At 40.3% G+C, this 16,952-nt stretch overlaps 1 protein-coding gene across 1 annotated transcript in view; it reads right to left on the minus strand.

Moving 5' to 3' along the window:
- Positions 1-15,882, minus strand: part of tmem184a (transmembrane protein 184a) — a 41,913-nt gene extending 26,031 nt beyond the window's left edge. Inside the window, exons 1-2 of the mRNA XM_015948619.3 lie at positions 15,743-15,882; positions 15,442-15,633 (exon numbers count right to left, since the gene is read on the minus strand). Of these exons, the coding sequence (XP_015804105.1) occupies positions 15,442-15,633 (192 nt within the window). The 5' untranslated portion in view covers positions 15,743-15,882. The remainder of the gene's footprint in view (positions 1-15,441; positions 15,634-15,742) is intronic.
- Between the last annotated feature and the right edge of the window lie 1,070 nt (positions 15,883-16,952).

Below are 16,952 nucleotides of genomic sequence, written 5' to 3' on the forward strand. Positions count from 1 at the left end.
TATCAAACATGATCTCCTTGTGTTTGGTTTAATAGTGGATGGCATAAACAAACCGTGACCTTTGAAGTCTCAAGGGATTTTGTGATCTTGCACGTCCAGGTAGGAGCACAGCACAGAAGCAGCTCCATGGCTGAGATTCTCCTGGTGTGTACTGGCAAGCAGCAAAAGTTAAACCACTCCACTCTGCTGATATGATCTTGCAGTGTGAAGTAAGGGTTAGACATGGGTCTCCATGCCTGTTTCCATTCAACTAAAAAAACAGATGCTATTCAAAGCCATTTATAATAAAAAGTAATTATCTTAAGTGTGTTATCACTATTTGTGAATTCTATAAAAACAACAGATCACCTGAATTGGAATTTTTATTATGTGAAGTGCCTTGAGACGACTCTTGTCGTGATTTGGCACTATATAAATAAACTTGAATTGAATTGAATTTAACCTTTTACGACCAAATATTACTGATTTCCATCTTTTGTTGGAGGGCTTTACAATAATATCCTTGCAAATGCATTGGGATATTGAACATATTACAACTGTCAATCACAAACATTACAGAACTTTTAGTTATTTAGGCAGTTACTACTTTATCCCAAACACACCTTGGTCAAGAAAGAAATACTGGATGTAATTCAGCTGATTTTCAGTAGATCTAAAAAGTTTCATCTCAGTGAAATAATCACCTTAAATAGATCGATTTTTGCGTTTTAACCATTTCATTGCACCACTTTATCTTGCACTGAATGTTTTGTCAGCAGTCATGAAATTAATCCACAAGACTGTTGCAAATAAAAAGTTGTTGCCCTATTCCTGTTTAATAATCATCCCTGTTTTTAAACTTGGAGACCACACCTTACAGCTAGATTCCCACACAGAAGCACACAATAAACAGTTTATCAGTGTTGTTTCCCCGAATTGATAAAGGTCTTACCCTTTAGTTTTAACTCAAACACACTTACAGCTCTGACATGTTGGGGAAATACACATAGCATATGGCAAGAAATCCACTCTTAAGTCTCTGCAGTGACCTTTAGGCTTCACGTGATTAACTAACACTTGGGAGAACTGAATCATCCATCAGCTACATTAAAAAGGCTGATTAAATAAGAAAGTGTTACTATTGGTAACACAGCTTTTCTATTCAATGCTTAGAAAATTGAACAAGGTATGATGTGATTGATAGAGGAAGGAGATGAGTATTGAAGAGAGGGAGCTCGGTTCAGATAAATTGTTCCTTTCAGGAATCTCAAGTGATAAAATGTCACTGTGCGGCTTTTTTGGCTAATACAATAAAAGTTAACAAAACAGCGACAGCGGTGTTGAGAGATACTGGAGAGAAGTGTCTCAACTGTCTTTGTAACGGCAAATTAAATATAAGATCAAGTAAATAATCTTATTGGACAAATAATAGGATCTCTTCAGCAAAGCAGTTACATTTTGTTCCAACACTCTTGTCACTCTGAAGATGAATGGGGATTTTGCATAAAAAGCTCTTAAAACGTGGAGCTTATTACAGACAACAGTGTATTAGGGAAGATCATTGTTGTGCCAGAGATGATTGCAATCATCTTATGAAGACTGATGACTCATTCCTCATGGAAAAAAGTAAAACGGCTGGCCCTAACTAAAGAAGTGGAAAATGAATTAGAGTTCAGTTCAATTAAATTCAGTTCAGTTTTTTATATACAGCGATCCCTCGTTTATCGCGGTAGATGCGTTCCAGACCTGGCCGCGATAAGTGAAAATCCGCGAAGTAGGGACACCATATTTACAGTACAGTACTATATTGAATTATCGTATGATCACATTCTCTTTTTGTGGGTAAAACTCAAGAAAAAAATTTACTTGGTTTTTTTTATAGTTTTATTACAAAAACTAGATTTTGATGAAATTGATGAAAAAAAAACAGGAATTTCTTGATATTTCGCATAGAAAAATACCGCGAATCGGTGAAAAATACCGCAAATCGGCGAATTTCCCTTGAATAAGGCTCCAAAGAAAAAATCCGCGAAGTCATGAATCCGCGATAAACGAACCGCGAAGTAGCGAGGGATCACTGTAGCGACAAATCATGACAAGAGTAGTCTCAATGCACTTCACAAACTAAACATTCCAATTGAGTTCAGTTCATTATAAAAATTAGTTGTTTCCTATATAAGGAACCCAGCAGTTTGCATCGAGTCACCAACTTGTTGTGTCAGATAGTGTGGTTACATACAACATCTAAGTCTATCCAGGTATATCTTATGGTAATAAGCTGGGAGTCTTTATCCTAGTTTACATGTGCAATAGAAAACTAACCTTATTCCACTCAGTACAGTAGGTTGTAACATGCGCCCTTTCATGTTGGCATTCTTCCGGTTAGCTCATAGCAACACAAATAGTAAATAAAAGCTGGTGGGAGTGAAGCAGATGGAATTGAAACAGGAAACGCACAATGGCTGAAGTAATGTTTATGTTTATGTATTGAGCAGACGCTTTTGTCCAAAGTGACTTACAAGTGTTACTTTGCGGTGATGATATAATCAGAAGACCGTTTCCGCGGTCTCGTCACTTCCAGAACGTAAGCGTCCAACCAGTTTAGTTCAGTTGACCCATTAACATGCACAATGTATTCGGATTGCTACCACATTATCTGGGTGCTTCAGCTCAATTAGAACCAGTTCACCTTCAGCCAGACTAACACATTTACATGCATTTAAAAACATTACTAGTCTTTTTAGAGCAATATTTGGATTTTCTGATGTGCATGTAAATGTAATGAGTGTCTTTACAGCAATCCTCATACTAAGCAAGCATGTAGCGACAGTGGGAAAAAAACCTCCCTTTTAACAGAAAGAAACCTCCAGAGGATCCTGGCTGAGTATAAGCAGCCATCCACCACGACTCACTGGGGATCGAGAAGACAGAGAGCACGCACATGTGCACACACACACACATACACACAGATGGTGATGAGCTACAATGTAGCCACAGCTGACTTGGGGCAGAAGCAAGACTGCTGAGCACAGGCACCACCGGTTCCTCTGACCACCACCAGCAGGTAGGGAGGGTGAAGTGTCTTGCCCAAGGACACAACAGCAGAATTCTGAGCTGAGATTAAACCCACAACCTTCTGATTACTCACTGGACAACTCACAGAACCTGTGAGCTACAGCTGCCTTCTACCTGATAATACATTATCAGGTCATGTTGGGCATTGATGTAGTAGCAAAAAAGCAGCAGTCATGCAAATTTTCTTTTATTATAAAGTGTCTTAATTAGATCTCTGTTTTGGATCGACTTAAATTTTATCCGGTTTGTTCACCAGTGGCACAAAGTTGAGGCTCTGAAGGTCAACTGAGGAAATCGAGACCTGTCGCAACATTTTCAGACCATTTAAACTCCCTTATGAATGTCATTTGCAATTTGATGGCAACACTCTCAACCCAGTGAGATACTTGCTTTAAAAAGAACTAAGCCTGATCACTAAACTGAATCAACAGGTGGTTGAGAGAGCACGCTGCAGTGAAGAATATGTAATAAAAGTACTTGTTTTAAAGGTGTGGATTACTCGTTTAATCAATATATATTTGCAGTGGTCTCTAGGAATGCAGGCAGAACTCAGGGCACAATAAAAGTCCACAACCCCTGGCCCAGCAGGACCAGTCTGCGACATCAGAGCCGTGCTTCAAACGGGAGGATTTGGAGTCTTATCTCCTGATATTTAGACATCTTGCCTCGGACTGGATAAAAGCAACACGACTCCACCACTAATGTCTGCTCGGGGGCATGAATGCTTACTTCCACATATAACAAGTCTGGAGGAGCTTCTGTTATGTGAGTGAGTTGCTAATGCTAGCGGTTAGCTTCTGTTGACCGAGACGTTCTCTGCTGATTCTGGATGCTAAAACAACAACAGAACTTCCCCGTCGTGAGTCAATATGGGTGAGTCCAGTTCACAGTGTGACGCAGAGCGGTCAGGTTCATCAAATCCTAGAGTTTCCTATTTTCTATCAAAGACTAATGCAAGAGATAGGTGTAGGAGACTATTTTCATGTTCAGTCGGCATTAAAAATGTAGTAATTCATTATAATCAGAAATAATTAAAAAATGTTTTCTCAGCCACACCTTTAAAAAGTCTCCACTTTATTAGTATATTTTAATGATCAGATCAGATTTATTGTAAAGCCTGCCATTAATTATTATTTTGTTCAAACAGACACAAAAACATTCTAAAGGAGTGAGTTCTAAACAGCATCTAGAGCAGCTTGATTAAACGCTGATAACTGACAGCACGTTTATTTCTGAGTGTGGTGGTAGAAACTGATGTCCTCGATTTGGTAGAAAATGCAAAAAAACAAATAAACAATGCTCCTCCTGACTCCATGACACTGACCTCTGATGACAACGGAACATTTGCTTCCAGCTAAGAATTGTTTCTGCAATTTTTGCAGTGACAGAGAAAAACAGAAATGTGTAAACATGCTGCAGCAGCTAACTCAAGAGAGGAATTTATTCACACATTCATTCCATGTAGGTGTGCTATTGGCCAATGTGTTGCATAGGGCTGGGGGTAAATGATTATTTTAAAAACGATTATTCTGACCATTATTTTATCGAATAGTCGACTATTCTAATGACTATTTAGACAATTAATCTAATGATTATTTTTCTATTGCACAGTTAATAAAAACCAAAAAATCTCTAATAAATTCCTCAAAAAATTGATGAATTGTTACTGTAAGAGAACAAACACTACAGGCTTTCCATTTTGTATAACACTGCTTTTATTGTGTTGGTTATGTTCTGGTGACGTGTAGAACTTGGGAGTGCAGGCTGCTGTCTGAGAGGTGGTTGAAGATGGAGTGTCTCCATGCTGCTTTGTTTTGGTCACTTATGTGCGTGAGGCGAGTGGTGTTACGACCCTTCCTGGGGAGTTTGGCTCGCGTGCAAAAAGGAAGGCACAATAACGTGGGATTTAAAAGTTAAAATGATGATCAGGTTTATTTACAACTAGGGCTGAAACGATTCCTCGAGTACCTCGAATAATTCGAGTACAAAAAATGCTCGAGTCAAATTCTCTGCCTCGAAGCTTCGTTTAATTCATGTTTAATTAATGGCTTTGAAATCGCCCGTGGCCATGTTTCACCCGGACCGAAATAAGTGACGCACATACACACTGCACTGAATGCACACGCGAGTAGCGAACGCAACTTAACCCTTTGATGCATAATGGTCACTGCAGTGGACAGGTACTCAAAATTGTTATTACGTTATTTTTGCTATTAAGCACAGCTGTTGAAGACTTTATTGCATGTGAGCCCCTCCACTTGGACTTCAGTAAGTCAAGCCACCATATTTCATGTTCAGAATGCATATTGTCCACTGAGATGGACATGTAATAAATTATTTGTAAATTAACAAAATGTTACAAAAAATATTTGTTGAAATTTGTTTCATTCACACCTAAAGATGGATGAAAAAAATTGTTTAAAAAATCATGGTTCAAGATCTCATAATTCATGCATCAGAGGGTTAACTTTCTTTTAAGCCATGGCGGACAACGTGGACCCCGGTGGAGTGCGAAAAAGACACAAAATGTCAAAGGTGTGGGACCATTTTTCACGTCGTAAGGCGGAAAACGTACTCCAGTGTAAATACTGTAAAATGGATTTAGCCTACCACAACACCACATTGCTCAATGCTGCAACCTGACCAGTAAACATCCACATGTAAATGTCTCTTCTGCAAGCGGACTCGGAGCCTCTACAAGATAATGCATTTTAGCCTGTATTTCTATATGTTCTGCAGACACTGTGCAACTTTTTCATTTGTAGCACTCAGTTTCAGCTCACACCGTACGTCTGGTAGCAACACGTTGGTCTTAAAATGTGCTAAAAATAGTTTTTACAACACGTCGGACTTTTTACTGTGTTGTTGATGTCCGTTGTCCCTTGGGATTGCTGCAGGAGGACACAGGTATTTATGAGAGTGGCGGAGGAAAACGAAAGAAAGTAAATAAATGTTTTGTGATCAGTATAATTTGACAAAACCACGGCAAACATGCTTTCGACAATCCTTGTTAGTGCGAGACAAAAAAAGTGTAGAAATTAAAAGGAACGTGTGTTAATAGGGAAACAGCTGGCGAGCCATGTTTGTGCATGCGCCGTGAGCGGTTCTGGTGCTGCTTGGGCCGCAGCCGCTCGCATTTGTTTACTGTGAAGTAAAGTTGAAGTGCTGAAGGTTTGAAAACTAATTTTGAATAAAACTTGAAGAATAACTGGCAATTGCTTTCTCATTTCAAGAGGTCTTTCATATTTTATAACATGCTATTTGATATAATGGTTTAAAAACGCAAAAGAGCAATTTATTAGAGTACTCGATTAATCGATAAAAGATTCGATAGTGTACTCGATTACAAAAATATTCGATAGCTGCAGCCCTATTTACAACTACAAAAAAACATAAATATTTCCATCCACAGGTTGGGAATAATAAAACTAATTCTGCCTGTGGGGAATTAAAACAAAAGCATAAATAAGTAGGGGTGTGACATATGCTGCTCAGCGCGCACTGGCTCAGTGAAAATTCTCAGGGGGTGGAGTTATTTGAACGGGAGCATTACCAGGCCCTTTGCTTTCCATAACCCTGGCTTTCCACAGGAGCTGTCAGCAGCACGTTACTGCAGCAGCACGTCATAGCTGCTGATAGGAACCGCTGTGGTCAACAGAACCTTTTCCACTGGAGCCGTCAGCAGCGCGAGTCGGCCGCGTCTCAGGAGCAGCATGTCGCGGCCTTTACGTGCCGGTTCTATTTTCTACACGCGACGCCTCTGAAACGGGTCAAGTTCGACATTTTTGGGGAAGGAAAGACAGGAAATTGGACGCGGAAATGGAGAGAAGCTCCCGAGATTTTCAGAATAAAGAACGTATTGCTTTCCGGTTGCTTTACTTTTAAAAAAGGTTACTAACTGTGCGTCCCCGTGAGAAGTTATCACCTAGCTAGCGGTCTCCTTTGTTTTTCAGGTCCGTATTGGCGATTATAAAACGGACAGAACATAAAACACAAACCATGTTGTAGTTTTCCCCTGCTTGTTGTTGTGTTTACTGACGAAGTCACTCGTGTGACTTCGTGCTCGGTCGGTGACAGCTGCTCCCCTGCTGCTTCGCGTCTCGTGGGAAGGGCCAAGCAGCAGCTTACGCGAGCAAGACGTGCTGCTGCAGTAACGTGCTGCTGACGGCTCCCGTGGAAACCCGGGGTAAGGAAGCATTGGCATGGCTGAACAAGCTAACCTTCTTTTCCAGCTGTCTTCTTTGTCCTCAAACAGGTGCACCAGAGCTCTGTTTCCCCAGAGAACAACGTACTATGTATTCATTCAGAGACCACTGCAAATGTATTAAAATATAAGTAAAGTTGACATTTAAGTGAATGTGGCATGATTCTCAGTGCCAGATAGGCTGGTCTGAGTGTACATTAGGGCTGCACGGTATTAGGAAAACTTGAGATACGCGATAACAGTGATTAGTATTGTGATGACGATATGACTTGCAATAACAAATACTTAACTCAAGAACAAAAAAAAAAAAAATCAAAAACAAATAAATAAAAAAAAACATTTAAATCACTAAAATGGGAAAGGGAAAATGAACAAGAAAAGACAATCGGTGGATCCTGGGAAAAGCTGAATCGGCAAAAGAGCAGAACAAAGCTAACTCAGGTGTTTGCTAACAATCCAAATTAAGTGCCAGGGGGCGGGCATCTAACCTATAAGAACCCACCCGATTGGCCGAATGGGTGAAGATCTCTTCATGAATCTTTGACGTGAAAAATTAAAGCAGTTCTGGAGCAATCTGGTGCTAGTAAGACATTCCTAAAAGAGTAGCCAGGGAGTGTACGCCCTCCATGGAGTACAAGTTTGAATTGGTGACATCACAGCAAACAGCATCTAAGGTCATTTTCTAGCTGTGTTTAGTATTCAGAAAGTGAGTTTAAAAGTCTATAGCAATTCCCCAGAGAAAGAGACAGGCGAAACACTTGCAGCATCATAACACTAGTGCCGCTGACACTTTTATTCCCCCAGTGTGACACAAAAGATGCCTGTTGCAAACTTACTCCAGTCTCCCAGCGGAAAACTCGCTATTTATTTGTTCAATTAAAATGTCTTGCTAGCAAGTGTTTGGCAAACACGTCTTATATTAAAGAGATAGAAACCAATTTACTGGATATTGAGTTACAAATCCCTAAATGGGAGCGGGCTTGCTGTTGTTGCTGTGTCTCCCTGATGCACAGATTACTCAATAATTATTTCCACCGCACAGCAAACATGTTAACACAGTTATTATAGAAGTTTAAAGGATGCATTGTCAATATAATGGTAGCATCATTTTTAAACAAAGGCATCATTTTATTCCTAAACAAGAAAACAACAACCTTATCCATTACACTGCCCGGAATATCTCGTTATCTATCGATTCCCCCGCTGATAAAACACAACACTCGTCTGCGTTTTCTGCAAATGATAAAACCGTAATGATAAGCTATCGGTCCCTGCACAGAGGGAAGCACGTGCACATGGGAGAAAAGGCTCATTTTAACAACAGTGATGAAACAGTTGTGGATAAAGGTGGTCTGCGTTGAGCCGTTTTCTCCTCCTGGCCATTTCCTTCACCCGTACAGATAGGGCTCGGTGTAGCTGTCGCAGTTAAATGTGGTTATTCATTGTCATTTGTTTGATTTAACTGTGGAAATATTTAATTTAATTTCTTTGTTGATTTGACGCCACCTGCTGGCTGGATTGAAATTTGACACTGGAAGGTGCGCGCGAGCGGAGCGAATGATTAACTGACACAAGCACGGAGAAGCGACCAGAAGAAGCTCACATCGGATAAAGAAAAGTGGACATGGACTGAAATTGCTTGTGAATATTAAGTGGAGAGGCGCACACGGTGTGTTTGTATATTTATCTGTATTGCATTAATATCTGAGTTATAAGTTTATGTTTCTAAAATTAATATTTGTGTTTATTGTTGTTCATTTCACCGTAGTTTTTCACGGTGTTTGCTGGTAACAAGAAGATAAAGAACCAGTTGAACATCAGTTGGAGCATGGCGTTTTATTCCACAAAAAACAAAATATCCTTCATGAGCAGTTACAGTGAAAAACGTGTCCTGTTAAGAAGTACGCAGCCAGAGCCCTGCATGCCATGCTTTGAAGACGGCAGTCCACAGTCTGCGGCCCAATCCGCATGAAATAAAGAGGGCCGATACGACGTTTTGGGAATTGAGCAGTTTTGCAGAGCCTTTCAACATCATACGAAACCAGGTCAGACTGTATCTATGAGTTAAAAAAAACGGACATTAACGGTGTATGCTACAGATATTGAAAGTTGTTTAAAAACGGACATTAACGGTGTATGCTACAGATATTATTGAAAGTTTGTTAAAAAGAAAAAAGGTTTGTTACTATTTTACAGTTTGAAATTTGAAGTAGTGTTCTCATGTTAAGTTTTCTTTCATTGTTCTTAGCTGTTGGTTTAAAATATTGTTCACAATGGAGCAGGGTGTACAAGAAACTCGTGTTTTAGAGGAAGTACTTGTAGCTTTAGAATTTGAAAAGTTACATTTAGAAAAGAAATTAGAAACTGAAGTTGAAGATGCAGAAAGAGAGGAAGTTGAAATACGCTTAGGTGAAATTTATGCAGACCTTGAAATACATAAAATAGGTTTGACTCAGCCATCATCCCAACCTGAGACAGAAGTGAGACGCTCAGAGCGTCAAAGAAAACTAACAGAAAAAATGCGTGACTTTAAACAGTCTGAGATAACAAGTAAAGAAAGAAAGTTTATGTCAACATATGTAAACTTTAAAGCAGAGATTCAACTCTCTAGGTCCAAACTTAAAAAGGAATGTTCAAAAGCAGAGTTAACTGAAATGATCAAATCAGTAGGAAAATGTGAATCTGACCTACAGCAAGATTATGTAGCTTTACGTACACTGACTACTCCATCTCAAGATTTCAGAAGAAAGATGGATAGCTGTTCTTCAGTTTCCACTGAAATGATGTTGCTTCTGAAAAGGCGCTATGCAGATGTTGATAAGGAGTTTGATGCAATTGCTGTAAAAGACTCACTCCTTCAGTTGCTTCAGAGAGAAGATGCTAAGTCAATGTATGGCTCAACTGTGTCTAGGGCTGAAAAAAGTAGCCAGAACAGTTATAGTAAGCAAGGAAGTCAGGTATCTGCAAAGAAAGCAGAGGCAGCTGCACGGTTGGCATCTAAACGAGCTGAAATAAGCAGGGAAAAGGAAATTTCTGCCCAAAGAAAGGAGATATTAGCTCAACAAGAGAGATTAAAATTGTTGGAAAAGCAAAGAGATCTTGAGGTTATTGAGGCTGAATACAATGTGTATGCTGAAGAGGAATCAAAATTGAATGCTGAAATAAGAAACAGTGAAGTAAAAGGTACTTTGTCTTTTAGTCAGCTTCCCAAACCTCTTAACAGTCCTCCATACACCCAAGCTATCCAGAGTACGGCACCTCCTAACTTTGAAGGTATAACCAACAAGATCCCAAAATATCTTCCAGTGCCCAAGTGTGATACTAGAGTAGCGTCAAAAGAAAGTGAGTTATCTCTAGTTCAAGCTTTAAAGGAGTCTTTAGCAATGACTAGACTTCCAATACCAGAGCCATTTACCTTTACAGGAGACCCACTGAAGTTTACTGAGTGGAGCACTTGCTTCAAGGCTCTTATTGAGACTAGTTGCACAAATTCAGCCCATAAACTTTTCTACTTGAAGAAATACATTAATGGAGAAGCTCTTGGTGTTTTAGAAGGGACATTCTATCGCAGTGATGAGGAAGCTTACAACCAAGCTTGGGATGCTCTGAACAACCGTTATGGCCACCCATTTGTAGTTCAAAGAGCTTTTCGGGGAAAGCTAAGCAGTTGGCCAAAGATCGGACCAAAAGAGTCACTAAAGCTGAGAGAGTTTAGTGATTTCCTTGTTTCCTGTAAGAATGCTATGCCCCATGTTCAGGGCCTCAAAGTGTTGGATGATTGTGAGGAGAATCAAAAATTATTACTGAAACTTCCTGATTGGGCAACAACCCGCTGGAACCGTCATGTGTCAAAACTGTTAGATGAAGGAAAGGAATATCCAGGTTTCACAGAGTTTGCTGACTTTGTGGCAGAAGAAGCACGAATAGCATGCAATCCAGTTTCTTCTTTGTTTGCCTTAAAGAACACATTTGAAAAACCTGAAAAGGAACAAAAACGTCAGAAAGCCAGTGTCCTGATGACAACAATGAATGTGTCTACAAATGAAAAGGCCACAGCTGCAACACAGATCAACAAAAAATCCAAACCCAACCTTTCCTCAACTCAGAATAAAAGGCAAATTGAATGCATCTGCTGCAGGCAAAATCACTTTATTTACAAATGTGACAAGTTTACAGCAATGTCTCTTGAAGAAAAGAAGCAGTTCATTATCGACAACAATATGTGCTTTGGTTGTCTTCGTGTTGGTCACATATCCAAGAACTGTCAACAAAGAGTAACATGTAATGTTTGCAAGCGGAAGCACCCTTCTCCTCTTCATGAAGATCATCCACAACCAGATAAGCCTGAGATGTTACCGAAAGAGGAAAATGCAGCCACTGTATCATGCAGTGTGAAATTGGACAACAGTGATTGCACTTCAATGATTGTCCCAGTTTGGCTTTCTTCTTCAACAAATAGACCAGAGACATTGGTTTATGCTTTGCTAGACACCCAAAGCAGCAATACATTTATTGATCAAAATGTTTGTGAAAAATTACAAGCAAGAACAGGACCCGTTAAATTAAAGCTGACAACCATAACTGACAGGTGTTCTATTGTGCCTAGTCAAAGAGTGGAAGGACTGAGAGTTAGAGGGTACCACTCACAAGAGTATATTGAGTTGCCACCTACATATACTCGAGAATACATTCCACTTGAGAAAAACAGTATTCCAACTCGAGAGACTGCAAAAAAATGGCCCCACCTACTCAGCATTGCAAATGAAATGCCAGATCTCTTGGACTGTCCTGTAGCTCTCCTCATTGGTTATGACTGTACAAGAGCTCTAAAACCAAGGAAGGTCATACCAGGAGAGGATTATGATCCCTATGCAGTTAAAACAGACTTGGGATGGAGCATTGTGGGACCCATTAAGCCATGGACAGGTTCAGTGGGCGCAACTGGGACCTGCCATCGTGTAATAGTAAAGGAATTGCCATCTATTACACCTGCATCTGTGATTAAAGCACTTGAAGCTGATTTTCTGGACACTAACCCCAAAGAAGGGAACATATCTCAAGAGGACATTCAGTTTTTAGAGATGCTAAATGAAAACATTCACTACAATGAGCAAGGTCATTTAGAAATGCCTTTACCTTTTAAAGAACGTCCACAGCTTCCAAATAACAAGCAGCTTGCAACAGTTCGTCTGAAATATTTGAAAATGAAAATGGACAAGAACCCCAAGTACAAAGAAGATTACATAAAGTTCATGAATAATGTGTTTAAAGATGGTGATGCAGAGGAAGCAGAAGAAACACCACAGGATGGTAACACATGGTACATTCCACACCACGGTGTGTATCACCCCAGAAAGCCAGAAAAAATTAGAGTTGTTTTTGACTGCTCTGCTAAACATGAAGACACCTCTTTAAATGACCACTTACTTACAGGCCCAGACTTGATCAATACTCTGGCAGGAGTATTGTGCCGATTCCGAGAGAACAGAATCGCAATAATGTGCGATGTGGAGAAAATGTTTCACCGCTTCCATGTTAATCCAGAGGATCGAGATTTCTTAAGGTTTTTGTGGTGGAAGGATGGAAATACAAATACTGAGCCAAAGGAATATCGCATGCGAGTGCATGTGTTTGGTGCAGCGTCATCGCCTGGATGTGCTAACTTTGGCATGAAACATCTCGCCAGAAGAAACGAAAAGGACTACCCACTGGCAGCCAGTTTCATTCACAAAAACTTTTATGTGGATGATGGGCTTCTCAGTGTTGAAACAGATAAGAAAGCCAAGCAGCTAGTCTGTGAAGCACTCAAACTCTGTGTTAAAGGGAAGTTGCGTTTGCACAAATTTGTGTGCAACAACAAAGAGGTCATGAGTGTTATTCCTGAAAGTGAACGAGCTGGCAACACTACGGATGTAAACATGAACTACTCTGAAGTTCCAATGAAAAGTGTGCTGGGAGTAAAATGGAATGTGGAAGCCGATGTGTTCACATTCAGTGGAGCCCTCAAAGAAAGGCCAGCCACACGCCGAGGAATTCTAGCAACAGTAGCAAGTGTGTATGACCCGTTAGGATTTCTTTCACCCTACACTTTGATAGGAAAACAAGTACTCCAGGAAATGTGCAAAAGTGGAGTTGGATGGGATGAACCTGTTCCTTCCGCACTGGAAACCAAGTGGAAAGCTTGGCTCTGTGACTTGGAAAATCTTCGAAAGGTCGAAATACCTAGATGCCTCTTTCCTGAGAACCTAGGCAAAATCAAAAGGGTTGAGCTGCATCATTTTTCTGATGCTAGCAGCAGTGGCTATGGACAATGCTCATACATTAGGTTTGTTACAGATGAACAAGTGCATTGTGCTCTAGTTATGGGTAAAGCCAGAGTGGTACCTATAAAAATAGTCACAATCCCGCGCCTCGAGCTCACTGCAGCTGCAGTTTCTGCTTTTGTTAGTAACTTTCTTAGAGCAGAGCTTGAGCGGAAAATCGACGAGGAGTTTTTCTGGACAGATTCTCAAGTGACTCTTGGGTACATAAAAAACGATGCTCGTCGCTTTCATGTGTTTGTTGCAAATCGAGTTCAAAAAATAAGAGACACTACAGACCCAAACCAATGGTTTTACATTAAAGCTGATCAAAATCCAGCTGACCACGCATCTAGAGGCCTCAAGGTGGCAGAGCTAATAAACTCAAACTGGCTCACTGGACCTAAATTCCTTTGGGAAAGAGAAATTATCACGAACCAACAATCTCCAGAACTTCTTGTTGGTGACCCAGAGGTAAAAGTTCTTAAAACAGATGCTATTGAGCAAGACAGGTTTCTTGAGAGGTTCATGAAATGCTCTGATTGGATCACAGCACTTAATGTGGTAGCAAGGATTAAAAGTCTTGCAAAAAGAGACAAATCAGGAGCCATCAGTGTGAAAGAAAGACAAATGGCTGCTTCTGTACTCTTCCAGCTAGCACAGAAGGAAGCTTTTGAAGAGGAACTCAGATGGTTTAGTGAGAAAGGTTAAGATCCAAGTAGGTCAAAGAGATTTAGGGAACAAAGGTGAACGTCTGAAACAACTATCTTTTCTGGAGAGACCTGTTCAAAAACTAGTGGTTTTGGTTAAAAGTGAGTCCTAAACTACAGTAAAGTACAAAATTTGATACAACATTAAAATGTGATATTTGAGTTTATCAAGTTACTGATTTCTGTGTGTTTCATAACAAAGGTTTATGGTTGATAGTTATTTTATTGAAAATTACAAGATTTAAAGTTCTTTAATGTGTAGTGAATTTCAATCATTGTAATTTTGGTGGCAGTGTAGCTGTCGCAGTTAAATGTGGTTATTCATTGTCATTTGTTTGATTTAACTGTGGAAATATTTAATTTAATTTCTTTGTTGATTTGACGCCACCTGCTGGCTGGATTGAAATTTGACACTGGAAGGTGCGCGCGAGCGGAGCGAATGATTAACTGACACAAGCACGGAGAAGCGACCAGAAGAAGCTCACATCGGATAAAGAAAAGTGGACATGGACTGAAATTGCTTGTGAATATTAAGTGGAGAGGCGCACACGGTGTGTTTGTATATTTATCTGTATTGCATTAATATCTGAGTTATAAGTTTATGTTTCTAAAATTAATATTTGTGTTTATTGTTGTTCATTTCACCGTAGTTTTTCACGGTGTTTGCTGGTAACAAGAAGATAAAGAACCAGTTGAACATCAGTTGGAGCATGGCGTTTTATTCCACAAAAAACAAAATATCCTTCATGAGCAGTTACACTCGGTGTGTTTTCATTCTACTGTAATCAGCTAAAGGTTTTCACCCACTTTAATCTCAGGTCCCCCTTGCCAATAAAGTAAGCAAAACTTTCCCACAATGCAGTGAGGGTTCACAAGGGAGGCAAGCGCGTGAATACCTGCCTGAAACTAAATTAATACTCTGAAAGCAGATAAGAAAGTTTCAGGGTACTAAAGTAGGCAGTGTGAGCTTATATTCACTGAGCTGAAAGGGTTTAAGCCTTCACAATGTGTAAGAATGTGTTTCTGACCTCAGGCAAGGGAGGAGCAGCCTGATGCCCCAAATAATCTCTGATTACACATACTCTGTGGCTGCTGTGCTACTAACAGATGTTATTTGATGCTGTGATTCCTCTGGAATTCAAATCTACTGAATCTAAGCGCGTGTGGAGCTTACCTGGTGGCATGTTAGGAGCAGGGCAGACCAGACGAAGATCCCTGAGAGGGCCTGAGCAGCAGTGGTGTTTAAGAACATCTGACCCTCTATGATTGACCCATTACTTGTTCGTAATATGGTCATGTTGTCAGACTTGTCTGAGAAAAATGCAGCATCCAGATGAACAATTGAATTGTTTTCAGTTGAATTCATCTGAAAACAGACAGACTCAAAGTCAGATGCAGGATGGGAAATTACAAAAGCAGACTCATAATGGGTTTCTCTCAGGTAAACAAGTCATCTCCTTGACCTGTCAACGAACCTTGTTCCGGTGTGTGCAGCTCGACCCAGTTTAGACGGCTCTGTCAACAGCCGGGACTTTCAGGTCAGCAGTAAAGAGTCAGCGACCACAACTAAAGTCCCGTTTCACAGCTTTAACCGAGGACATGCAGCCACCGACGCTCACAGAGGATGTTTTCACTTCCCGGCCTGAGCGCTCCACTTCCTTGTTAGAACAGGTGCCTCGCGAGGGCGAAGTCCACGCAGAAAACAAAACTACGGCAGAACTTTCAATTCAAACACACGCCATACACAGGAGTGTCATTAGTAAAACTTGTGTTTAAAAAATGTTCATCGTCCATTTGTTTAAAAAAAGAAAGCAGGTTTGAATTGATCCCTCAACGGCGACTCGAACCAGTCTACGAAACAAGGCTGAGCACAGGTGGATAGATCACGTGGCCCTCTGCTCCGACGGTGACGTCATCGCACTTCCTCCTCTGGGAGTGACAGACATTCAAATGTACAGGCTGTAGGGCTGGCCTCATTACAAACATACCTCTGAAATGAAAACAAGCAGGAGAGAGATTAACCACCACCTCTAGGCTATAATAATGGTGTAATAACTAATTTCAAGATGTAATAAAACTATTAAAATTTAAGAACTTAAAGATTTGACAGTACCATAATAACATCCAGGCGTTTCAAAGATTTCAAGCACCTGTAAGAACCCTGGAAAATACCATGTACCAACTCTAAAAACCAGGAATCACATTAATGGCTGAACATAAAAATCCAGAACACAGAATGCTATAAAGCAACACCAAATCTAAACAGCGTATCAATTTAAAGGTACAATACATTTGTGGAAAAAAGCTATGCAATGACCAGAAGCAGGTTATCCTGACATATTTGTAGGCATGGAGGCTTACAGATGTGCCTGTTGCTGTGAATGCTTCCTGAAGTGCTCTCCGTGATGGTGAGCCTATTGGACAGAGAACACATCTATCTCTGCAAGGTGTCCTGATGGAGGTGGGGTGGACTGTCTGTGATGGAGCTTAGTCAGTGACCTTTTGTTTCTGTGACTCAGACATCTCCAGGTTCTATTTAACCATTTCTGCACTGATGCTGCATCCAAAGCAACCCCTAACCCCAGAAAAGTCACCAAAGATTTTAGGCATTTTACTGCACATGAGCTAACTGTGCTCAGTGTTGGTCTACTAGCCAGCATTTGATGTATTTATTTTAATTAAGTT

Source organism: Nothobranchius furzeri, chromosome 5 (assembly GCF_043380555.1).
Source record: "Nothobranchius furzeri strain GRZ-AD chromosome 5, NfurGRZ-RIMD1, whole genome shotgun sequence".
In the NCBI taxonomy this organism is placed as follows: Eukaryota; Metazoa; Chordata; class Actinopteri; order Cyprinodontiformes; family Nothobranchiidae; genus Nothobranchius; species Nothobranchius furzeri.